Source organism: Melozone crissalis, unplaced genomic scaffold (genome assembly GCF_028551555.1).
Source record: "Melozone crissalis strain CALT ecotype California unplaced genomic scaffold, PUWL_Pcris_2 ptg000014l_1, whole genome shotgun sequence".
Taxonomy (NCBI): Eukaryota; Metazoa; Chordata; class Aves; order Passeriformes; family Passerellidae; genus Melozone; species Melozone crissalis.
In genome coordinates this window covers 14,328,452-14,354,025 of record NW_026535792.1, presented here as the reverse complement: position 1 = coordinate 14,354,025, position 25,574 = coordinate 14,328,452, and the positions used below count along the sequence as shown (strand labels likewise).

General features: G+C 39.3%; 1 protein-coding gene across 1 annotated transcript in view; it reads left to right on the top strand.

Moving 5' to 3' along the window:
* The window catches only part of THSD4 (thrombospondin type 1 domain containing 4), a 213,842-nt gene that overhangs the window by 166,354 nt on the left and 21,914 nt on the right, over nt 1-25,574 (top strand). Inside the window, exons 8-10 of the mRNA XM_054272475.1 lie at nt 19,389-19,564; nt 23,306-23,402; nt 24,262-24,504. Of these exons, the coding sequence (XP_054128450.1) occupies nt 19,389-19,564; nt 23,306-23,402; nt 24,262-24,504 (516 nt within the window). The remainder of the gene's footprint in view (nt 1-19,388; nt 19,565-23,305; nt 23,403-24,261; nt 24,505-25,574) is intronic.

Sequence of the window (25,574 nt, the reverse complement as noted above, 5' to 3'; positions counted from 1 at the left end):
CCTTTTCCCTTCTGGCTTCATTAAATAGCCAGCTGGTATCTAATACTCTGTATAGTGATCTGTAGGGTTCCAGGCACGTTTTGAAATCGTACAAAAGAAATACTTTCTCAAAAGCTAGTTTATTTATTTTTATATATTAAATGGCCAATCTTAAAAAACATTTCAAAAAGACAGACTTTGCTGTTCCTCTGGGTGATGGAGAATACTCTTTCCTCTGGCCTCAGGTTAAGCCTTGATGGCTGGGTTAACTTGTGTGTCCCAGCTTCCCACCACTGTCTCACAAAACAGTTCTCTGCAGGTCACTTGCCTGTAGGTCAGTGTTTTCACTAAGAATCTTTAAATAAGTTTCTTCTTGTTTGCTGAGGGCAGGAGGTCTGAGGGATAGCCCTGTGCTGGGGTGCTAAGCAAGAGGTGCATTGCCTGGGAGGCTGATGACTTTGCACCTAGTCTGAATCTCCAGGAGAATTCTCCATGTTGCTGTTTTTCCAGCTACATGGCTCCTTGGCCTTTATCCTTTGCATCTTAAAGAAGAGTATGGATGTTTCTTTCCAGCTGGCTGTGCTTTTTGGCTCATACCTGCTCATTGGTGGCAGTGGTCATGACCGGTTTTAGAACCCATAAAAATCACATTTTCATTTCCTAGTTGTGTCATCATATGACAGAAGTGGTGGTGCATTCTTTTACCATGTGTTTGTAAGCATTGTTCATATAAAAACAACACTTGCTACAACAGAGCAGCAGCTGAAACCTGCTGTTGCTTTGATGGTCTGCCCTGCAAATACATCATCTGAACAGCAGCCAGCAGCAATGAGTCCCACTGAGGTGTTGGTTTCAAAAGTTCTGTATTAAAAGAATGGTTTTTTCCTTCTCATTAAATAGGGAAAGATTGCCTTGAAAGGCAGGGAAATGATAAAGAGCAATATGCAAAATAGTGAGAGGGAACTCAGAAAGGCTGATTGTTCAGTTTGACTTGTAAAACACGCCCTTGTTGCAAACGCCCTTGGCATGGAAGCCTCTGGAGAACTGACTGCAAGATTTTCAGTATTTCCTGCTTCTTGTCAGACCCCAAAATCTTTAATTTCAGCCTTTCTCACAGTGTTTTGATTAGACTTCTGTTTCCAGTTATGGACAGAACTAAGGAACTTGAATGCAGAAATTTCAAAGAAGATGCATTAAAACATGAAAGAGATGGCCTGTTTGAACAGTTTTTATTAATCTGAACCCAATTAATGGGACCTTTTTAGATCTCAAAGCTTTAGATTATTTTTGTCTTCTAGCTGATGACCAAACCACCAAGCAGTTTCCATGCAAATGCTCCCTTGAAGGGTGCAGAGTGTTTGGAATATCAACACATTGTTTGTCCAAGGCTTCTTCAAATACCTAAGCTCTCTGAGCAGTGGGTGCTAATGGGGCACCTTTTGGTGAGAGAGCATTTCATGACACTGGGCAATCCTCAGTAAAATGAATTCTCCTCTAACTAATGCAGCTGACTCTGCTTTCACTCCATTCTTCCTTTGTCCCTATAAAGGCCAGGACAGGACTGTGTTGGAAATTTCATGTACTCTTTGGAAGTTATTAGCTTTGGGAGTTGATTAAATCCTTCACATGTAATCTGTTGCTCAGTTGTATTTTAGCTAGTCTAAACATTACTTTATAAAGTTGTTAGCAAGGTGTAGTCATTGTTCTAATATGATACTGTTCTCCTTTTCTTGCAAATTTTAATTCAAAATTAATTTTATTCTGTGACTTAGTTGTGCATAAAGAATGATCAGAATCAGTCCAAATTCATAAAGTATCCATAGGCAAATTCCCAAATCTCATGAAGACACAGTTCTTCCCTTTCGTGCCAAGAGGAGAAGTTGTTACTAATTTAAATAGTTGTTCAACTGCTACATAACAAAACTTAAGAAAAAATGGTTGAGAACCTGGTTTCAATTGTCATAGATATTTCTGTGCAGCATTCTTTGATTCCATAATCTTATTTTATTCTGAACAAAATTCTCTTTTGGATTGAGAAAAACCTTTCTTTGTTCCTTAAGCATCCCTTGATCTAGGCAGATAGAATGTGTTCTTACATCTTTGATTCTGTAAAAGAAACTTTCTCTTTTTTTTGCTGTTCCTTCTCCTATTTCCCTTTGAACTGTTCAATTTCAACATTTTTGGGTTTTACCCTTTTCAAAATCTCTTTTAGTAAAATAATCACCCAGTAGAAATTCTACATGATTAGTGGCTTCATGGTTGGAACCAATAAAGAGATTTCATCTGCAGAGAATATTTTTATATTGCAGCATTAAATTCCAAAAGAAATCCAAGTCCTTTCTAATACACAATATATATGGGGATTTAAAACTTGATTTATAGACTGTATGATTAAGTTAGTCAAGGGAGATTAAACTTTATCCTTTATTTCTTAGCTTGCCCAGTGTCTTTGTTTTCTATTGAATATTATTTCAAACACTTTGTGTCAGAAGAATTTGGGTGCTTAGAGGCACTACAGACCCAGTCTCCCTTTCATATTTGTACCCATGGCAGCTGTAGTTGCCCCATGGTCATAACTCCATTTTTTGCATACCAAATTTCTGTAACTCTGAAAATGCTGGGTGTGTGTTGGTAGATGTGGGTCAGGTGAATGTCTGCTGTGAGATTGAGGGCTGGCTTTTATGAGCTACCTGGCAAAGGTTACCAGCTTGCATGGCTCATTTAGACACGGCTTAGGGACCCCAGGACTGAACAAGTGAGGATCTGCTGAGCACTGATAACCATGAAGAGCCAGGGGAAGGGTTTTAGAGGCACAACAGCCCAGCTGCAGCTGTTGTTGTTTGGGTTATTCCTTAGTCCATCACCTTCAGTCCATTCCCCTACTCCAGCTCTTCTGTGGAAGAGAAGAACAGGGCCCTGAGGCAGCACATGTTCACTCAGGGTGTGTGTGTGGCACCTGAACAGCCTCCTGTGGGTGCTGAGCAAGGAACACCTGAACTGGGCTTCCCATGAGGATTTTGTGCTGGAGCTCCATTGAAATCATGGCAGGCCAGCCTCAGGGAGTATCAAGAGCAGAGCTGTTAGAAGGACTCTTAACCAAGAATGGGGACATTTAAATGAAAAGCCATACCAGAGCTTTGGAAAACTTGGAAAAGAGATGTGATTTATTGGTGAGATAAAATGGGACCTAGTCATTGAATTACTTGTAAGGACCTAAGGCAACAACACCTTAGTGTGTGATGTGTCTGCTGATGTTCAGTCAGACTGCAGAATTAGGATTCCTTCAATAAGTGGAATTAAAAGTTTACTGTTGAATTTCCATCATAACACTTCATCATTCTCTTTTAGGTTTATATTGCAGAGGACTGGGGGGATTTAATTTTTCTCAAGTGTCTGGCAAAACTAGAAGAGGTTGTTCTATATTCAGAATGATAGTTCCTCAGATTTTTTGATTGTTCTGACAAAAAAAAATTTCTTTCCTTCCCCAAGCCTAATTAATGCAGGGGAAGGCCAAGTAATGGAAATTTGTTTGGTGTGAGCTTAATTTTATGAGGACACAATACCTTTTTTCAGTTGTCTTCTGCCAATTTAAAAGAAAAAAAAAAATAGGACAGTGAAGCATGATGGTAGTCCTGCATCTGTGTCAATAGGCTGTAACTTTTCAACATCAAAATTTTCTTTTGCATTTTCAGCAAGGCAGACTTCTGAAGAAAAGTCTGTTGAAACAAAAGCACGTGTCTTAAGAAGTTCTGCCTTCTGACTTTCTCTATCGATACAGGGAGAAATCAATTTTTCCTCTAACCCTTGCCTCACTAAATAGCTCATCATAGCTCATCCCTGAAGCTTTTGAGTCTCTAGTTCAGAAGAGTTGTTGTGGATTGTTTTGAAACTGTTCATAGAGTCCTAATGAGCACCAGACCTAGTTTATTGTTCTGCCAGCAGTTAGCTTTATTAGAGGGAAAGCTATTTTGCATTGAAACTTCAAAGTTTGTGAGTTACTTTAAGCAAAGGTTCACTGCTTTATGAATGAACTGAGGATTCCTTCCCCATGCCTGTTTGTGTGACTTCAGTTCTGAGCAGTTGTGCAGATTTTGGAGAACTACAAAGGAAAACTACAGAATTTTATTCTGCTCTGTTTGTGAAGGAGAGTCACATGCTTGTAATTTAGTACATTGCCATGAACCTTATAGATAGTATAATTAATAAAGATAAACATAGGAAATTCCATTAATGTGTTCAGATTAACATTGAATTAACTTGTCTTGGCAGTGGCCCTTGGGAGTGTTCCTTTATGCCAAAAATCTGTGCTATGTCTTTAGCATCTCCACTGCACACATTGTTGAAGCAAAGGTGAAATCAAACGGAATAATTTTTTTCCTGCCTTGGGATATACCTAAAAGTTGAGGAAGAGACAGGGAGTGTGGAGTGGGATATAAGCATTTGTGTTTGATTTCAGCATCAGCCCTAATGCAGCAATAGAAATGTGACACTTTTCTGGAGGTGAGTTGATGAAGGCTTTTTTCAGTCTTTTAGCTTCATCACTCATTTCAAGCAGAAAACAATGGTAATGTGGTTAGGATACCTATGAGGTCTAACCCAAATCAGGCATGTTGGAATGTAGCTAACCTTTTAAAGTAGTTCTATGCATCTCCAGTGGCCTTCATTCTGTAGGTGCTCGGAATAGTCTGTAGAGACCCTCAACTCTGCTTAGTATGAAAGTGTTAATAAGCTGTCTGTCAGATTGTAAGATGTGAAAATCTAAACCTCAGAGTGCTGCATGTTAGAACACAGGACTATTGTGACAAAGCACACTGACTTGATTACACAGTGATGTTACACAATTTTTAGTGTTTCCTTAGTGTATTTTGTGTATGCACCTGAGATTTTCCTGATGAACTTACTGTCATTAGTAATGGAATGGACTAATGCTGTTTTCTTTCCAGTTGGTTGAATTGTGTAATTTTAATTTACTATGTTTGAATTTTCATCCTGTCTTAGAGGTAGAATGAATTAACACTCAAGTGTGAATTTATATGATCAGATTATGGCATATGCTCATATGTGAGTCATCTCTTGCTGTGGTCTTAACATTGGTACAGCATTGTTTATGTGGAGTCAAATTCCTGTTGGATTTTGTTTTTATCAAGAACTGGTATCTGTTCTGCATCCCCACCTAACTGGGCTTTTTCTTCCCTCCTCCAGTATAAAACAACCATCCTGTGACTTTCTTCCTTTGAAAACCATGAAAAAACCTTTAATTTCTGAGTTGCAGTTCTTAGCTCTGGATCTGCTTTCTCTCTAAGGCAGTTCAGTGCCACCCCTTGCAAGGGGAAAACTTCTCTCACTAATTGTGCAGAATAATGGAACAGTGGAATTCACTAGGTCTGCATAAGTGCTGACTCTGACAACTTAAAGCCTTAAAACCACACTCTCTAAATCAGGTTTTTCAACCAAATGTTTAATGTTAATAGTAATGTGTGTAATTGGTCTGAGTTAGTGAAGTCCGGGTCTGTTTTGGCATATTGTACATCTGATAAATTACAGACATCTTTTCCAAAGCACTGGGTTTCAAATCAGAGATGAAAGTGAGGTGCAACCAAAGGTGCTGCTTGTTGGCATCCCCAGCAGAAATGATGGAATGGAATGAAATGTTTATTTAGAACCTCCTGGCTGGCATGATGATCCAGCTTTCAGAGTCCATATCCATGGACTAGAAATGATCTTCTGAGGGAATGCAGTAACAGGCCAGAGCTTTCATCTCCTGCATGCTTCAGCATTCACAGTGCCCCTGAGCAGAAGCAGAGCTGCCCAGGTTTCCTGGTCTTTGAAAGGCTCCCAGACTTCAGTAGATCATTAAGATATTCCAGAAGTATTTCAAGACACTGCCTCTTAAAATTAATCATAAATAGCAGTGTAGCTGTTTAGGGCTTAAAATCCATTCAGCATGCTGAGTAGTTCCAGAGGGAAAGTGGGAACAGTGACTAAAACTTCTTGCTGTGCAATGCTGCCCTCCTCTACCTTCTCTCAGTGGTGTTTTCTGCTGAAATCCACCAGTGTATGGGTTTGTATTTCATGCCTCCATCCAGAATTTGGCTTTTGAAACAAAAGCTCCTTGGTTCTTTGAGAAAATCATCACAGAAAGTCCTTCTTATCTTCAAAGTGTTTTTCTGACATTAATTAATTGGATCCTCATGATCCTGTGAGCAGGGTAAGGAGCAGCCTGGAAGTGCCCATCAGGCACTCCTACTGTACTGAGCATTTCTGCAGCCTAGCTGGAAAAAATGTTTTGTTTTCTTTTGTTTTGTTTTTCAACTGCCCAAATAACTTTAAAAGTGTTTGAAAAGCAGGGCATGAAAATTAAAACTACTTGTGAACTTTGAGCAGACTTTTATGCATTTGTGCTTGTGGATGTAAGAAAGCTGCTGTTAAACAGGCAGGGGCAGATCCTGCAGCTCCCAAATTACAATGGTACCATTGATTCCCTTGGGCCTGGGCTGCCACAGGCCAGCTGAAGGGCCTGGCTCCTTGCTTGGGAAGCAAAGCAGTGTAGAGTAAGACCTGATGTGAATAAGGACCTCTAAAACCTAGTCATCAGAATGGGAGTACTACCTAAAGTGAAGATGCACTTGGAAACAGATGGAATAGATTTTGTGTGACAGTCAAGAGAAAGACATGTTAAGTAAATTGAAAAGAAAAACAAAACAAAATAAAGTTATTGGTATTTGTGGATATAACTTAGTATGGAAATGGAAAATATTTTATCTCTCCACTGGATTACTGAAAATTCCTTTATCTCTCAAATGACCATTATCCTAAACTATCTGACAGTAAGTAAAGGGAACCATTTTGTATTTTGGTATTTAGGGTGAGGTTTGTTTCTGTCTTTACTGAATTTAATCAGGAAATGCTGTTAACTGCTGAAATTGCTGTGTGGATTTTTGATAGGATTATAAATGAAAAAATGTGCAGTGTTGAAACTCATTTGACTTGGAATAAATGCATGTCAGTATTGTCCAGAAAGACCTTTAATATCTAGTTCACATTGTCAGTTCATGGTCAGATATTTTTGTTAGAATTTATGGTTTTCTAAGATAATATAGGCATGATGTTTAATTTGGAAGTAAAATAGTTGTTAATTGAATGGGTTGGGAACTTGGAAACATTGAAACAGTGATTGATTAAAAGACTGATAAATACCATGTTAGACTATGAGTAGCATTTCAATCTGCCAATTTAAATTGAGCAGTGTTACTTGCACTCTGTCAGGTTTGTAGCATCTTCCTATTTAGTGTAGGCAGAAATGAGCCTCAGGGATGGGAGAAGAGCTCTTGATAAATTCATGATCTGCTAAGTTTGGTATGTTGCATAAAGGTGAGCCTGCAGTAACATGCTGCCCTTTTTGGTCATTGGCAAACAGGGTGGCAGAGGGCACCCCTCAAAGTGCAGCAGTAATCCTGGGGTTTGGACAGGTTTTAACGTGGAGGTGGTGGTGGCTCTTTGGTCTCTTTGTTTGTGTGTGCAAACAACAATTAAAAACTCCTGGTTTTGTGCAATAGGCATAGAAGGTCTTCATTCTTTACAAATTTAATTCAGTTATGTGTTCCCCTTTTTCTGCTGCTTTATTGTTCCTACTCTGCTTAAGTAAGCATTAGAAACCATTATTGATCAGTGCCTTGAAGCTCTTAGGCTGTTTCCAGCATTGGTTGCTGGATGAAGTGCTGAGCTCCCTGCCCTGCTCCTGGCTGAGAGTGATGAAGAAGCCTTGTGCCTGTGTGTTAACACTGAGCTCAGTTTGCTGTGGCACCAGCAGCCATCTATTCAGGATGGTAATTGAAAATGGTGTTACAAAGCCCTGCAGTCTTTCTCTTCATGATGCTTTAGCAGTGGAAAGAAACAGTGTGCTTACATTTGTATTTGAGAAAGGAATTGAACCCTTTTGTTGCCTTTTTTGTTTATTTTTAGGCATTTGGGTTGGTTTGGGGTTGTGTTTTGGCAGGTTCTTTGAGCAGAAGAGAATCTCAATACAGATGCATGTGATGATTTTGCTGGCTTGAATGGAAGAGACATTGTTGGGTCAGCTGCTTATGGCTCTGGATGAGGTGGACAGGGTTTGGGCTTTAGGTTAGATTTTTTTTTAGGCAGCTAATATAGAAACAAACAAAAAAGGTAAATGGAGAAGAAAATGTTGGAGGAAGTAAAGGAAAGAAGATGCTAAGTGAAAGGCAGTATAAAGGGAAATACCAAAACTCATTCAAATGAAGACTCACTCTACCAATACATCTTTTTAAATGCTAGTTAATATTTTAACCTGGATTTATCTCTATATAAAATCATCAAGGAAGTATCTGGGGATTGCTGGTTACTTGGATTGGTAATAGTCTTTGATACAGACTTTCTGGTTCAGTTAATTTGTTCAAACTTACCTTGTACATTTTTTTAAATGTAGGTGACTCAGCAGCTTTATGGAGTGATTGTATCTGCAGTTCAGTTGCTTTTTGTTATATAATACCTACCCAAGCTCTGCAAGCCTTGGCAGTTGCTCCCAGCCTACTGTGCTGTGCACAGACCAGTTGCATTCTACATGTCTAACCTCTAAAGGATCCCAAAGCCTTTCTGAAGTTTATACAGTTGATTCTGTTTGCCTTTTTTCTTTCCAAAGGCTTTTCTTGGTTGTGTGGTCAGCAGTGAGACCATTTCAGTGTTTCCTTAGTCAGGAGCAGGAGGTGGAGGCTGCAGTGTGTGCTGCCAGTGTAACAGCTGTAATTAAGCAAAGGCCACGCTCAGTTGTTCAGCAGATATTACAGAAACTGCAGCAAAGCAGTTTCCCCAAGCCATGGCCTTCCCCCAGGATCCCAGGGTGTGCACATAAACAGCTGAGCCCCCCAAGGAGGGGCAGCCTGCCCTGTTCATGTGTTAGGCTTTGGGAGGGGCTCTCTGGGGTCCTGTCCCTGCCGTACAACAAGCACAGAAACATCAGGGCTTGAATTGTGACTTGGCAGTGGCCTGGGAGTGGAACCACTTGAAATTATGGCAGTCATCATGGTCTAGTCCACAAAAAACTGGATTGAAAAGGTGGATTTCTTTCTATTTACCCTCTCCCTGATAAAACTCCTGGTTTTGCTTGAGTTGTATTAAAATAGGTTATGTAAAGTTGAAGACTTTGTACCATTGGTTAAGAGTCTGTGCTAACTTTCAATAGCATCAAATATTTCCTAGACATGTGTAACATGTTACATTGCAGTAATTGATTAGTTTGTGTTTATAACAGGAAACTAGTTTAAATTACTTTGGGAGGGTGGATATTTAAAAGGCTCTTCACTCATGGACAGCATTCATAAAAAGACTTGCTTATTTATCTCAAACATGGAAAAATGTTCCCAGCTGAGTATGAGACTACGTGTGCTGGATGTACTTTCACCAAAAATTAAATTCACTATTAATGTAAACAGTGTGAAAAATGCTGTCTCAAATGCAGAAAAAATAGATTATAGAGTGTACGAATTTTGGTTTCAGCAAAAATTAGGGCTGTATTTAATCACTTTTTTATGGTTCTGAAAAGGTGGTACTGGAAATATCCTATTAAAGGGAGAAGATAGAGCATATAAAATTTTAATAAGACTTAATCAAAGACAGAAAGACAAGGATTTTTTTTCTAAGGAGATACTAGAAACTTTCTTCTGAAATGTTGAATATTTAATGTTCAGAACAATAAATTAATTTCAGTCAGGTTCTATAATTTGAGACCAATGTATATAACAGTCCTGTACAGTGTATTGATCAGGAGACCTGTGGGACTGATGCAGGAGGTCTAGAAGATCAAACTTGAGAATTAGGGGCAGCTGTCTGCAGAACTGTTTGCAAGTGATCTGCTTGCACACCGTAGGGGGGAAGAAAATAAGTTACTTGTTGCTAAAAGAAGAGAGAAACTTTCTTTTTATTAATAATTCTTTCCCACATATGCTTGAAAAAACTTAAATTCGGTTCCTGATGGCAAAATAACCACATAGTTTGTACTAAGTTATAGTTATACTTAACTAATTTTCTTCTATTGTCTATTTGGAATCTGGACTGCATTGTTTCATCTGTGCTGCAGACAAAATGCTGCCATTAATTAGCCAGAGTTATCTAATGATCTGAGCTTAGACTCACACCTTGCAAACCCATATTTTTTTCCTGTGTTTCTGTGAGTAGTTTGATCAGAGAATTTTTTTTTTCATTAGCTTAGTAGGTAGCTTGGGAATAAAGAACAGCAGTAGAATGAGATGTGACACTCTGAAATGCTCTCTGTATTTGGAATGATCCTGTGCTACTTTTTGTAAAATATTTCAGTCGTATTCTTTGTTAGTTTTGGAGCTATAAAAGCCATCAATAAAATGTGATGATTTCTTGTTTTGTCATGTCTATAGATTTCTGGGCTTCCCTCCATGTATCAGTTGTGTGTTTCACGTGGTTTGATGGCTTTGTCAAATAAATATCAAATCAGTTCCGTCCCAGAACATCTTTTTTGTATTTAAATGTGTGAACTGACATAAACAATAACATGAGTGATACTGCTTCAAGCCTTTATAGCCAGAAGATAATGCCTGAGAAAGTGATAGCAGTGCTGTACTTCCAGCTTTCCTCTGACCACCCAGCTTATTGTGCTAGATTTCCTCTTTTGGCAGAGTGTACTCAGGTAAATGGAGACAGCCTCTCACAAGTGTCTGTGTCATTTTTCTTCACTAGGAGCCAAATACTCCAGAGGGTCTGTAATGAGTGATTGTTGTTTTAAGTGAAAGACTAAAGTTTACATGCTGTTGTCAGCTTTTATTGAAAGAAAGAATGAGTGAAGAGCTGGGTGATTTTTTAGGGCTGGGTATGGGCAGTCTGCTTTAGTCTGTGGCTGTATCCTTACTGTAATGGGCACTGAATTAATCAAAGGACCTGTATTCTTACCCTAAAGGTCACTAAATTAATCAAAGCCCATCTTCTCCCCCCACAGTCAGGTCTCTGCTCTCAAGTCTCTGTGCCCTGATCTCCCCTGGTCCAAGCTTTGCCTGCCCTGCTGGGCCCGTGGCTGCCTGGCCCCAACACCCTGGTGGCTCCTGCCAGGACAGGAAAACCATTTCAGATTCTCCTCCATGCCAGGGTCAGCATTCACTGAGACCTGATGTAGCTGGGATTCAGTGTCTGTGTCAGCCCAGCCTGAAACCAGCCAGGAGGTATGAGAGGCCTCCAGAAGGCAGCAGTGTCAGACCCTGGGCCAGAGCAACTCATGTCTAAGCCAGGGGACCCTGCAGTGCTCTGCAGCTCAGTCTGTGTGTCTTGAGTTACAGTGTTTAACTTCACCACACAGAACATCCAAAATTCTTGAGAAATTCCACTTGAAATTCAAAACAGCTTAGGAGTATTCATTAGCTCCAGTTTTTCATAGCAAGGAACAAAAGCTGTTTAGCAAACAAAAGAAGCAGTTTCTACTTCAGCTTTTAATTCTTGTGAGATAGAGTGGTCTTTTCTGTAGACATGTCACAATCTGCTGGTTTAGCTTAGCTGTCATACAATTATTCCAATTGGCAGTTGACAGGAGTGCAAGGAGGTACAAAACACTTTTTGTTATGCCAGCTGGAGAAAAAAGTGGGGTATTTACACATGTGCATTTCACTTATCTGGCCCTTCTGACTGAAGTAGTGTCTAGATTAGAAGATAATTCAATTGCATTTATCTACCCAAAGGACTTTTGCCAAATGTGTGCTGAGTTTCTGTGCTGGGTTCACTAATATGCAGTTGAACTGTGCCAGAAGGCTCAGCTATCATGTTCAGAGCCATTAGCAGCCAGTCCAATCAAGTCCTGAAATACAAGAACCAGATTCTTACTGAAATAATGTAACTAAGACAAATCCTATCATCTGCAGGTTCAGCTGGAGCTGCATGGCTAAAATATCACATGCTACACTGGAAATGTATCCCTGTTGGAGACTACCAGTCCTGAATGTTGTTTGTTATTTCTAAATCCTTGATTTACAGCTATTGCCATTGGAGACTATTTCCTGAAGTTACTGACATAGGGTAGGAAATACCTTGCTAAGAATTCAAGCCCTGCTTTTTCACTGGGCTTAGACAAAAATTCTAATTATGCCCTATAAGAGCTGAAGTTCTGACACTGCCACTTAGAAATTGTAACCTCAGTTATGTCCTGCCTTCTTTACAGAAAGAAATTAAGAATGTATAAGTAAGAGTGGGAAAAGAGATTTTGAATTTCTGTATTAAAAAAAGCCCACAATTTTGAGTTAGACTCTACTGATTAATTTCTAGAGTCTTCTGAACGACAGGAGTTCCCTTTGAAGTGCTGCATTTCCCAAAACAAAATAGTAGATATGCAATGGGCTGTACATTCAACATAGTTGCAGATACAAGACATGTATGATTCTCACTCTGGTTCTCTGGGGCTCAGTGTTGTCCTTCTCTTCATATTTAATTCCTCTCAGTCTATTTTTGTCCTTCTGTACTTCTTCAGTATTTTCATGGCAACAGTAAAATTACATACAACTGAACAGCAGGAAATTTGCATATACTTTAGTGGAGTTGGGAATTTAGTCAACCACTGCTACCCCTTCAACTCAAGGGAAATTTTTCTTCAAGTTATGAGAGAGAGAGGTTTTTATAGATTATTTTAATAGTAATTAATAAAATGTATTTGAGATATATAATTACAGAGAATGGCCAGGTAAAAATAAACGGGAAGTTCATCATTCTTATCATGTGCTGTCATTGTGTATATTAATTGAGTAAATCCTTTTAGGTTAGGTCATTCACAGAGTAATGGAATCTGCTCATTTTCAGATTTTGTTGGAATGATTCTTACCTTCAACAAATGTTGTGCTGGCCTTCTGATAGCTTGGCTTGTACTTCCCCCCCAGTATAGGGGGCTGTAATAGATGACTGATAAAATGCAGGAATTGTTCAGGAGTGATGGCATTTCTAACAGGAGTTCTTTGCTCACTGCAGTCCATACTTTGATAACAAAGTAAGAATTGAAGCACCCGTGATGAAAAGCTGGGGTGTTGCCTATTTAATTGTGGTGGTTATTGAGATATAGTGCCAATATTTGCATATGTCATGAACAGCACAGACCATTAATGCCTTCACACTTCCCTGACTTTCATAAAGCCTGTCTTGTTAAAGAGGCCTAGGCAGTTTTGGTTTTGTGCTAGAGACCTCATAAACATAGCGCTAGCCTAAAGGTTGACTTCATCTCTGTTGTTTCCTCTTATTCCTTCATTTACTTTCTTGGTAAATGTTAGTATGGCCTCCAATAAATGCTTTTAGAAACTAATGATATGATCTGGGTAAGCATACTTTGTAGTGTTCCCTAATTCTCTGCTATTTAGAGCCATATCTGAACATTCAGAATTACTGCCTAGGCATAACTTACTCCCCATGGAAAGCCTTGAAATCATCTAAGTGTTATTTGTTTTGTACTTAGGAATAATAATATTAAAAGTCATCAATCACTCAAGAGCACCTGCTTGGAAAATGGGAAAAGGCATTTATTAGAGCAATTTTAAAGAAGGGAAACAGTAATAGGAAGAAAACTGAAAATTAAACCCAAGATGCCATTCATAAGAAGTGCTTATGCCTTGCAGTGCAAGAATTAACAAAATGCTGAAATTCTGCTTTGATGAATGTTTTTACTTGCATCATCAAATCTACTTTGTGAGCTCCCCATTTCCAGAGCTCCAGGCTGTACACAGACACAGGTTTGCAGTCTCAGTGTAGCAGCTGGCTAATAGGATGCAGAACATTCCTTGCCTGAGTAACACTACTGTTTAAATGGGTTTTCCAAAGGTCTGTGTTGCACATTGCTTCCCACTGGGGTTGAGGATGGTGTGTGGGAGAGCAGCAGTGACATGGAGGCACAATAAATACCAAATTATCACATTTTGCACGTGTCAGGTCATATATCTGTGTGTATATTTTGCAGTACCTCGTGTGCCAAGGTCTCAGCAGTCACAGTGTGAGAATGCTGTAATCAGAGAGGGGGTTTCTCAAATTTTGCTTCTCATCTCACCAAAAAGACAGAAGAGGAAGCCCAGACTACTTAATGTGGTTTTGTTTCATGGGCTGTTACTAATACCTATCAGGGAAAACTGCTAAAAAACATGGGGAAATCCTGCATCCTCCTCTGACAGAGGCTCAAGATTTGGTACCATGCAGATTGATCCTGCTCTTCCTTTGGAGATTTTACTGAAGCCATGGAGACTTCAAACCTGCTGTAGTGTCTGGGCCTGAACAGACTGTACAGCTATAGGGCAAATCTGGCTTTTTTCTCAAAGCCTATAATATTTATTAGCATCAGTAGTTCATTGTCTGTTCTGCTTTGCTGCCCCAGCATTTTCCTTGAGCTGATGCATCAGCAGGGCTTTTGGAGTCAAACACAAAAAGGAACAGGCACAACTGAGAGATATGGGGGCTTCTCTCTGAGGGAGTTGGGGAAGCAGTAGTTCAGCAATAGTTTGCATCCTCTGAAATGGAAAATGACTGTTTGCTGCAGTGTGGAAAAGGAGCATTTCTGTTTGCAGTGATTAACTGCAAAATAATTGTGTTTAAGCAAATAAACAGTATTTTCTTTTTGCAGGTAAAAAAAACCCCTGGAATATTTTAAAAGTGATAGTGGGATTTGCTGTTCTCATGATCATTAGGAAATGCACCCAAAAGATGTCTGCATTCTCAAAACTAAAACTAAAACACTAAATTAGACCAAAGGCAGCAGAATAGGAATCGCTTGTACTTGCTTTTTTTGACACTGTCATGGTGGAGGGTAAAACCTGCCAAAGTGGGACCTCAGGACAAACTTGGCAAAATTGGTTTAATGAAATTCACTGTTTGAAATTTATTCCCCTTTGAAGCAGGATTTCTCTGTGTGATAACTCCCTAAGGAGAATATCTGAATAACTTATTGAGCAGGAATATGCTGTTGACCTGAAGTTCTGCTGTTAATATTTCAGATAAGAAAGAAAACTGTGCAAACCTTTCCTTGGAAATAACAATATACTTGAATTATAATTTCCTTTTAATAGTGTTGGGAATCTGGTACTTTTATCTAATGCCTACTATAAAAATATTCAAGCAATTGCTTGAATGCTAATGCTAGCAATAAATACTATGTGTCATATTTATTTGCAATGTTATGACAACTACTCAGTTCATGGATAAATTCAGCAGTACCATTACAAAATAAGCAAATGTCCAAGCTACTCAAAGCTGTAAGCAAAGATGTTTGTTGTATTTCTAAAAAGCAGATTTTAAAGTTTCTTCTAGGTAAAAAAATAAGTAATTTATTAATATATGTAATAAAAAATAAGTAATCTATGTAAGAATAGGGGTCTATATTATGGTGTAATTGTATAGAAAGCTGGACAACCAAAATTCTCTTCTCCAAAAGGACTTGAAGACAATTTCAGACTTTAAAAAAAAAAACTCAAAAAAATTCTAAAAAATTATTCAGTATCACATAACTCAGCCTGCCTTCATGCCTGTCAGTCTTGCAAGATGGAATGCATTCAGAAGTAGCCACTGGTTGTAGGAGTTGCTCTGGTCAGCAGGCTGGGGTATGGCTGCTCAGAGTTAAAGGCCAGCTCAGTGCATTTGCTGCACTTTTCCACTTTCTGGACTTTTCCATTTGCTGCACTTTTCCAACAAGCCCTTCCCTTCCAAGTTTCTCTTCCTGTTGCATTCCTCATGGTTTGTACCATGAAGCCAACTGACTTACCTCCCAGGAGATGTCACCAAAGGCTGTCTGTGGGGTTTAGTTGTACAAGAGCATCACCCTGCACTGATTTTTATAATGCAGTATGTGAATATTTTAGATTTGTCTCTGAAAGCTCCATATCATGTATTTTTGTGCAGGAAAGATAAACAGGAGAAGTTGAATGTTTCTTTCACTTCTTTCATCAAAGTGGTTACTCAGAAGTAGTCTTGACTATTTACTGCAGCTGTGTCTGGGCACTTTCTTTAAAGGGGCTGGGAAAGTGGTGTTTCTATAGAAAGCTAGTATGGCCAAGACATTCTTGACTTAACAGCAACAGGATTAAATCTTTAAAAGCTTGTTAAAATAAAATAGGGAAATGCTTCAAATGTGATATGTCAAGTAAATATTTTGCTTGTGGTGTAAAAATAAGATAGTTGCTGCACTTTGCCTGTAAGATGCTTTGGTTTTGATTGGCAGCTGCAAAGCAATTGCAGAGAGAGAGAGCCCCATCCATGTCACCCACTCCCCTGTTGGAGGTGCCTTTGTTGAGGACCTTTATCAAAGAACATTTTATGCTGTCTTTTCAGTCTTTGACTTGTACCTTGAGTGCATCTGCAGCTTGTGCAGGTTCCCTGGATTAAATCACCAGTGGGACATTTGCAGTTGAGTCCAGCAGCCAGGCCCTGCCCTGGATTCCCACTGGCCACAGCTGCAAGGCTGTTCCCAGAGAGGGGAACTGCTCCCTGCTCCATTCTGTGGGTCAGGACAAATGGGAGACACTTCATGTGTATGGGAAAGAACTTCAGTTCTGTCTGCCTGCAGCCTTAATAGGGCTTGTAAAGCAATTAAGTAGGACTTAGGACACTGTTCTCCCAGACAGAAAAGCCTTAGGACAGAAAAATATATTGTATTGCTCTGCATGTTAGTGCTTTGCCAGATTTAAGAAGTTTCATTTCATTATTGGTACTGTGCCTATTTTGGGTGAAAACGTACTGCAAATAGTGAGGTACTACACCCACAGCTAAAATATTTCTCTTCAGATATGGTTAGAAAAATAGGAGTCATTCAGCAAGACACCTTAAAATAGATAACAAACTGCTAATATGGAGAAGTTAATCAGAATTGTATCCAGAAATACTCCATATCACTCTGGGTCCTGAAATACTCCATATCACATAATGCAAAATATTATTGAAGGCCACTGTAAACAACACAGTTTTAGTTAAAAGCCATTTCCAAGATGAAAGATAGATTAAATGGGCTACAGCATTTATGAGGAATTCCTCATGAGGACTTTATGGTAAAGCTTCTCATAATCTTTCATGCTTTGGCTAAAAATATTAGCACCATAAAAATTCTTCAGGGGGCAGACTTGAGGTGGTGGATGCAGAGTGATCAAAACATAAAAGAGGCACATTTTCCCTTTTTACGGAGAGGCCTCTTTCAAATGTGTCATATGATGGATTTGAAATGAAAGTTTAATGTGCATTCAGTTTTTCAGACAGCCATCTTTCTACAGCTTCATTATTAATAACAATCTTAGCCAGCTCTCTTTTTTTTTTGAGCTCTTGATGATTCATTTATCTTATTTGTTTAGCATCAATTTAAGAAAAAATACTCAGATCATAAAGTTAAGGAAGTGTTCCACATTAATAAACCAATGTAAAATCAGTCTCCAACAAGTTTTGCAGAAGTTTTTAATCCATAGTTGTTTGAATTAAAAAGTAAAAAAGTGTGAATAGCATATAAATAGAAAATAATGTGACTGGATTTCCTGTTTAGCCTGTGTGCAATATTTTTGAGCTGTAATTTTTCCTCTCAGCACAATATGAGGAATGATGAAGCCATTTACATGGCTGTTGTTGTATAAAATATTTTTCAAGTAATGTCCACAGTATAGAGATTGTTTTGTTGGCATGTCAGTAAATGAGACCTAGGAAGCAAGTGGATGTATGGCAGCTCTTGGGAAAATAAACATGTAGCATTAAGTAAAATATAAGTTCAAAATGTGTGATTACATTTACAGGGTCAGATCCAAAGCCATTAAATTCATTGACATTTTTGCTCTTATAAAAATATTTCATCAATATTAAGCAAATTATAAATAGTTGGGTAGTCAGCAGCAACCCCTCCAAGTCAAAAGATTTTGAATTTTACAACCTAGCAAGACAAGGGAGTGTCACTGTCCCTTCTCATGGGACATTCTGTTCTGAGTCCTGCAGCAAAGCACAAAGACTGCTTCTGTTGATTAATTAAGTTAATTCAGATGTCTGGAATATGTACAAAAAATAAGAGTTTTGTCTCTAATGTGTATTACTTTGGAATTAGTAGCATAAATTTAATTTCCCATCATTTAGGCAATGCATGTAAGTTTTTCCTAGTAGCATAAATAGTTGTGTATAATGTTGAGAGCATTTTAACTGAGTATACTGTTGTTGAGACAGGGTGAAGAAGAAACAAATTGGAATAACTGGCTCCTTGACCCTAAATTTTTTTTTAAGTTCAAAGCTCATATCTTGAATTTGGATTTTAAAAAGTAAATTACCAAGCAAAATACAGCCAAGGGTATTACTAGATTTTGTTGTCTCTTTTAAAGCTTTTATTTAAAAGAAAATTCTTTTGTAATAAAATTGAAAATCTATGAGTGGAGCCTTTAGAGAAAGGGTTGTGTCATTCCTGTGTACTTAAGCAATGTCTGATAGGGTTTCAGCCTATATATATATATAAAATAATGCAACTGTAATATTGCAGAAATTAAGCATATATGTGGCAGGAGTTTCTGACCTTAAGGACTAAAATTATAGTAACATAGATAGATAAAGAAAATAGGAATGAGGAGGAACAGAGGCTCCTATGTCACCAAACCAGTGACTAGCCCATAATAACAAAGGGAAGGCACTGCCCAGCGGGACATTGAATCCATATTTTATCAATCCTTGGCTAGTATCTGATTTGCAAGTAACTTTCTTTATGCAAGGGATCCTACAGAGCATTTTCAGAATGCTCAGTGCTCCAAGCAGTGCTGCAGGTCAGGACTCTGCAGATGTTCTGACAAACTTGTTCTGAAAAGGAAGTGGAGGGACCAGCCAAAGGGCATCATAACAGGATACCAGGAACATTTGGCAACTCAGGGTACTCATGTGCTCCTACACTGTTTGGTCCTTCTACATTGTGCAATGCACTGGTTTTCTGTATCTGACTCTGTGATTTGTTCTGCCTAAATCACAAACTAGTCCATGCAATGGGAAGAAAGTGCAGGAAAACCACTTCCTTGGCATCCGTGTGTGCTGTGTGTGCTGCTGGCTGGCTGAGAGTCACGTGGCCACCTAGGAGAAACTGTTGAAAAAGATTTCCATGCTGTCTTTGATTTTTCTTTCTTTTCCTACAACATAAACATATGAAGTGTTGAGATACAGTTTTCTAAGATGTGTTTGTGTTTGATTTGTTGAGTTTTTTTCTCCACAACTACTAATATTCTGGCATCAGGAATACCCGAGAGTGTTCTGTGCAGCTTTGGGAGCTGACTGGGCAGCAGTGTGGGAAGGGGCTCTCCTGTGACCAGTGCTTGTGTTGTGTCCCTGCATGTGGGAAGGGGCTCTCCTGTAACCAGTGCTTGTGTTTGTGTCCCTGCATGTGGGAAGGGGCTCTCCTGTGACCAGTGCTTGTGTTTGTGTCCCTGCAGCCCTGCGCAGCCGCTCGGGACGCTCCATCATCAACGGCAACTGGGCCATTGACAGGCCGGGCAGGTACGAAGGAGGGGGCACAATGTTCACCTACAGACGCCCCAATGAGATCTCCAGCACTGCAGGGGAGTCCTTTCTGGCTGATGGGCCAACCAATGAAGTCCTTGATGTCTATGTGAGTTAGTATTTAAATTATTCTTCCTGATGGAAAAGAAATTGTTCAGTTTGTGGTTAACACACAACAGTAAAATGGTATTCAGTACCAACGCTTTGTTGCTGCAGTTTTGAAATATTTGTTTTGATGTTTTACACTTGTTTCCTGTGGTATCTGTTTTGCTCCAGATCATAGGAAATCTTCATCAAGCCTTTTTCTCTCAGACTTAACTGATCCAGTAAAACCAATTGAACTTACTCAGTAAAATAGAAATAAGGCATACAAATGTTCAAGGCTTTTCTTTTGTGAACTGGATTTTTTCTGGATACTTTCCTATTGAAACAAATTTGGTATAGTTTAATTTTACAGTGAAGAAGCAAATACTTAAGCCAGACAAGGCCTCTCACCATCTCAGTTTCCTTTAAAAGAAACAAGTCCATAAACCTATAGAACGTAGGATTTGAAGCAGGGCAGTTTTATTATGAAGCTGTGATGGGAGACCATAGATAATGGCTATTTGAGAAAGGAAGACAGAAGACAAATTGTTTCTAAGAGGGAGAAATATTGAGAAAGCTTTTTACTTTAGATGGGATGGGTTTTTAGTTCATCATATTGAAATAAAAAAAAAACCTGGAATTGATTACAACTTCTTCCAAGATAAATGGTGTGTTCTGAGATTATACACTCCCACACAGTAAAATTAATTTCTTGAAAAAAATAAATTAAGGGAATAAATGATTCTTTCATATAGGCTTTTTTGTCCTTGAGTGCAGTGCAAGGTAGAAAAGTGAATGTGCTGGGTAATTCCATAGAAAACTTAATAGTAACTACCCTGATTACTAGGCTGGGAAAAGTTAGATGTTGGCAAAGTTACTTCCCATCTGCTATATGGTGTCTAATAAAGCAATGTAATAATTATGCTAACACTAGAATCATTAAGGTTGAAAAAGACCTCTAAGATCATCAAGTCCAAGATCCGAACTTCTTTTCCAATTGATTGCAATGGATGACTGGGAAAAACCTGGAAAAATAAACAATTTTTCTCTTAAACTGTGCAATGCAGACTCTGTGTTTTTCAGATGTTTGTGTTTTTGTGAGGTTACAGGGTTTGTGAGTTGAGGCTTGGCTTTGAGTTTTTATGTTCAGCCAATTAATGCCTAGTATGTAATGACCCAGAGAGAAATGGGTTAGGAAATGGATTAAACATTTCCAAAGTAATATCATAAAAAAGCCTTAAGTTTTGATGTTGTTTGATGTTTGTTTTGATGTTTGATATTGTAATGTTTTGGTTTAGGCTTAGGGAGTGTAAGAAAGCTGCCATGATGGGTGTAGCTTTGCCAGCTTTGCTCTGTGGCTGCTGATAGGACTCTCACCTGAGATGTTTTGGTTTGATAGGAGGAATGCTACAATTCAGTATAAAATGATCATTTAGTCTTTTTTTAATATACTGTGGGAAGATAAAGGTGAATAGTGCTAGATGCAAGAAAATCAATGCTCAGTATGACAGCTTCTCTCCCAGGTTTGAGATGTGTAACCAAGCAGATACAGATGTCTTTTTTCAGACTTACAGTGCCTGAGTTATGTAATTCTCCATTCACCCATACTCATGATCTCTATGCTCTGTGTAGAAAAATAAAGAGATTTGCAGATGAGAACTCCAAATGGCTTCTGTTCTATTTTTCTGAGATCATGCTGTCTTTCTTCCTCTCTGAAATATAAAGTGAAAAGCTTTCTGATGTACAGGAGGTTATAAGTAACAAGAAGAGATGCAAGTTCTGTCCAAGTGTGAAGTATACATTGCTACAAAGACTTGGGTCCACTAAGTCAAAGCAGAAGTGTTCTATCATTTCAAGTATTTTCCTGCAGGAAAGCTGGAACAGTATGCTAATTAGGGACCTCATCAGTTAAGCTATGTCTAAAATATGACTTTCAGTTGTTTTGAGAAGTATGATGGAAAAACCATCACATGGGAACCACTGGGAAGTTGTTCCTGGAACTATCTACAGAACAGGGTCCTGGCTCTGGAAGGGGAAGTGTACTCTACTGCTGAAGTTAGTTCACAGTTCTTGGTTCTCTCAGGACCACAAAGAGGGTGTATTTTTTGGATAAGAAAGTGACATTGGAAGGACCCAACCTTAAAAAAAAATACTGCAAGCAGTGCATTATTAGCTGGTTCAGAAAAGTGAATACTCTCTGGGGGACAGCGTTTAGGGGAACAGCTATTATATTTGGCAATGAAAGAGTGATTTTGACATAAGTTAAAACAGAAGTCTGAATCCCTAGTTGGTATTAATAGATACAAATTTAGTGAAGCCTTGAAGCATTAGTTGTCCTCTGCTGGGTCACTGGGCCATTAGGATAGCAGGACATTTTACTTCTAGGTCCAAGAATCCATGAGATTCATTGGTGAGAACCAAAGAGCCAGAGGTAGCTCTGATGTTTGCTTGTGGGCTTGTTGGTTTGGGTTTTTGGTTTTTTGTGTTCTGATTTGATTTGGTTTGGTTTTAAAGGGTACTTTGAGTATAGTCTGAGGCTTTTATCAGACTAATCTCCACAGAGAGTTCAGGCTAGAACATGTGTCAGTAGAAGCAATACTGAAGTAGTCAGAGCTAAAATAGTGGAACTATCAGCTCATGACACCCCTGCATTTGTAGTGTGGGTGTGCTCAGGCTCAGAGCAGCAGTGCAGTAGAATTCAGTTGGGAATGGAGTGTGCTGCTAACAGTGTGTTAAAGCTGTGCTAAAGTCGTGTCTTTCTCAGGTCCTATTATGCCCAACTGTTTAAACAGCACACCCAGTGTAACAATGGCTGTCAGAGTCATGCTCATGTCAGCTCACCTGGGCTTGTGCAGCAGCATTCTGAAAACCCTGGGCTTCATTTTCACATTTAAAGGAGAAAACTTTCTGGTTCCTGCCTGTGTTTCGTAAAGAACATATTGATGGAATTGTGGTTTGCTGTAAGACATCTTGGTTCAGTTGAAGATGAATGTGGGAAGATGCAGGAGGGCTGCAGGTGATCTTCAGCTGCTGCAGCAGCAGGTCCATGGGCCTTTGGGACCTGCTCCCTGATCCTTGCTGGGCACTGCTCCTGGGGAGGCAGCAGGACAGCCACAGTTTGAACTGGTGGGTTGCTGGGGCTCCATGGGTGCTGAGGGAGCTGCAGGTGCTGGAAGGAGCAGCAGCTTTGCCATGGACACAGAGCAGTGTGTGCTGTCTGCAGGGGTCTCCTTGAGCCTCTGGGGAACCTGTAAAAGTGCAATAGGCTGCGTGTGTAGGGCTAGGGGTTGTGGTGGTTTGGTTTTTCTGCTTTGTTTCTTCTTTGCTTTTGTTTCCTCAGGCATCTGTCAAATCCCTGCTATCTGAGAGTGTTTTGATGATCTTAGGACCATCTCTTCTGCTGCTGAGGCCTGGAGTGAGCCTCTGCTGCTCCCCTTGCTGAGGGGAGAGGCCATGGCTGGCACAGCCCACAGCACACCCTGGCCCAAGCAAGGCAGTCTTAGGTTTTTCAGAGAAGATTTAGACAAACAGTTTCTCTGCCATCAAAAACTAGCTCAATTTACAAACACAGGAACTTGCATATCCTTCTTTGCAAACAGTAACTTGTGTTTTCTTCTTTTTGCATTTTTTGGAGACAGTCATTAACCATTGCTTCTATCCCAACCAGTGATAAATAATGTTATGTAGCTGATCAGTTCAAGTTGATATTTAAGTGTTAGTGACATAACAAGTGGAAGAACTCAATGTATGCTGGTTTTCTTTTTAGATGATTCATCAGCAGCCTAACCCTGGTATACATTATGAATATATCATTCCAGGAGACAATGTCATTAGTCCTCAGTTGCTTGCTCACAGGAGGCCAGGTAAAATGTCACCATTTCCTTTTATCAAACACTTTATCTCACTTAATAAGCTAATGGAGAAATTCGTACCAATGAATTAGTGTAAATGCTGTGGGAGAGGCCCAGAATTTCACCCTACATGTTAAATTTGAACTCACCATAGATTTGGTAAAACTTCAGTGAAGTGAAACTGGCAGGGTTTATTATGCTTTAGCTGGGAAGATTACTACTTTGAGTAGGAGTGTTGTAACCATGTCTCAGAAATTAAATAGAACATGATCTTTATTTTCAGAGTGTTTTTCTTTCTGAGATAATTTAAAACAACCCTCCACAGTTCCCCTTTCCTCTTGCAACTGGAGAGGATCAAACAGAACACTGTTCTCTTCCCAGGCAAGAATCTGGGCAGCCCCTGCCTGAGCTGTGGGTATGTGCTGTGTGTGCACCTAGGAAGTTCTGAAGGACAGGAGAAACTTTGCAAGTGAATTTGCTCCTCACTTTAATGTTCGTGACTTGCTTTGACAGATTTCTGAGTGTTTGGTATGTTCATAATGAGGAGCAGCTGTGCTGTGACATGGGGAGGCACAGAATGCAGAGCATGGAACAAAACAAAAATGCTTTGGGAAATTTTGACACTGGGGGCATTAACTCTACGTTGTCTTTGGAGATTCTTCAGTTTTTAGTTTTTAATGTACTTGCTGGCTAAGACTTGGTTGTCTTAGTTTACAACAACACAGTCTTTGCAGGTCACTATTAGGCAGTCTCTACATAGCAGATTAAAGCTGCTTCCAAGTTTAGTGATTCTCCAGTTCTAATTATTAGGGAATAATAACATAGACTAATAGGCTCATTGTTTTACTTTTCTATTATTGTCCATCATCAGGGGAGCCACTGAATGGTCAGTTAGGAATGCCAGAAGGTACAAGTCATGAGTCTGAGGATTTGCATAGAGAGACAGACATTCTCACTGGACAGTCAGCTGGAACTTTCCCAGTTATTCAGCCAGGAAGATTTCCTTCTCATCAGCCAGAAAACCAGGTGCCTGCTATGCAACCACCAAGACAAAACCGAGAATACAACTGGAAACAGGTTGGGAAAACTGAGTGCACTACTACATGTGGGAAAGGTAAGGGCTTTGTGTATGCACAAACATTGCTAGACCTGCTGTTTTCTGTTCTCTTACAATCAAAGGTCATATCACTTCTATTACCTGTGCTTATATTTAAATCAGTAAAACCAGCAATATTAGAAATAGAAAGTGTGGAAACTATAAGGAAGGGTACAGCATTTGTCTCTGAAAGGAAATATTTCAGCATTTTTGGCAAGCTACTCTCTCCCATGCCCTTGATACACAGCTACTTTCCTCAGCATCCTTTGGTATTCTTTACCATTCCTTTTGCCTCTCCAGCTTTGTCAGATACACCCACCATGCTTTTTGTGTCTTTGCCAACAGTTTTCTGACCTTCATGGGAAGATTTCACTGGCATTTCATCAGACAGATCTTTGTCTCATTGGATGTTGCTGGAGCAGCACTGATGTGACTACAGAAGTCTGAGGTTTTAACAGGGAAGAAGTGGGAAGGAAAAGGGATGGAAAGGGCCTGGTGAACTTTTGGGAAGTGGTGCATAAACTGCTTGTGTGTACTGCAGAGGTTAAGCTTTGCTGCCAGACAGTCACAGTGACCACAGATTCAATAATGCAGAACACAAGCAATTACTTGGAAGAATAAGTTTTTTTGATGGTAAAAGTGAAATCTTTTGTACTATGCATAGCCACCCACCACCATACCATAAAGCAGCAGAGGTTTAAAATAAACATGTTCCAGTGTGGGAGCTCAGCTGACTGTCACCAGTTCATTTACATGTAGAACATTTGCTTCCTAATTAGTTTGAGAAGACACTTTGTAAATTTGGTCCAAGGCCAGATCGGTGTGCATGTTATAGCTACAGACAGCTGAAAAAATCCAGCAATATTGATAACAATCAAAATTTCTTCTCAGTTAAAAAAAAAGAAAACTCCTTGAAGAAATTACTGCAAAAGTACTGGAGCTAAAATACTACCAGTAAAATTCAGACTTCCTTAAGTCAGCCCTTTTGTGGAGAAAAATATTTTAGTTGGCATTTAAGCACACTGTGCTTTTACTACAAGTCATCTAGGCAGAATCCATAATTGTGTCTGATTATTGGCTAGCAGTAA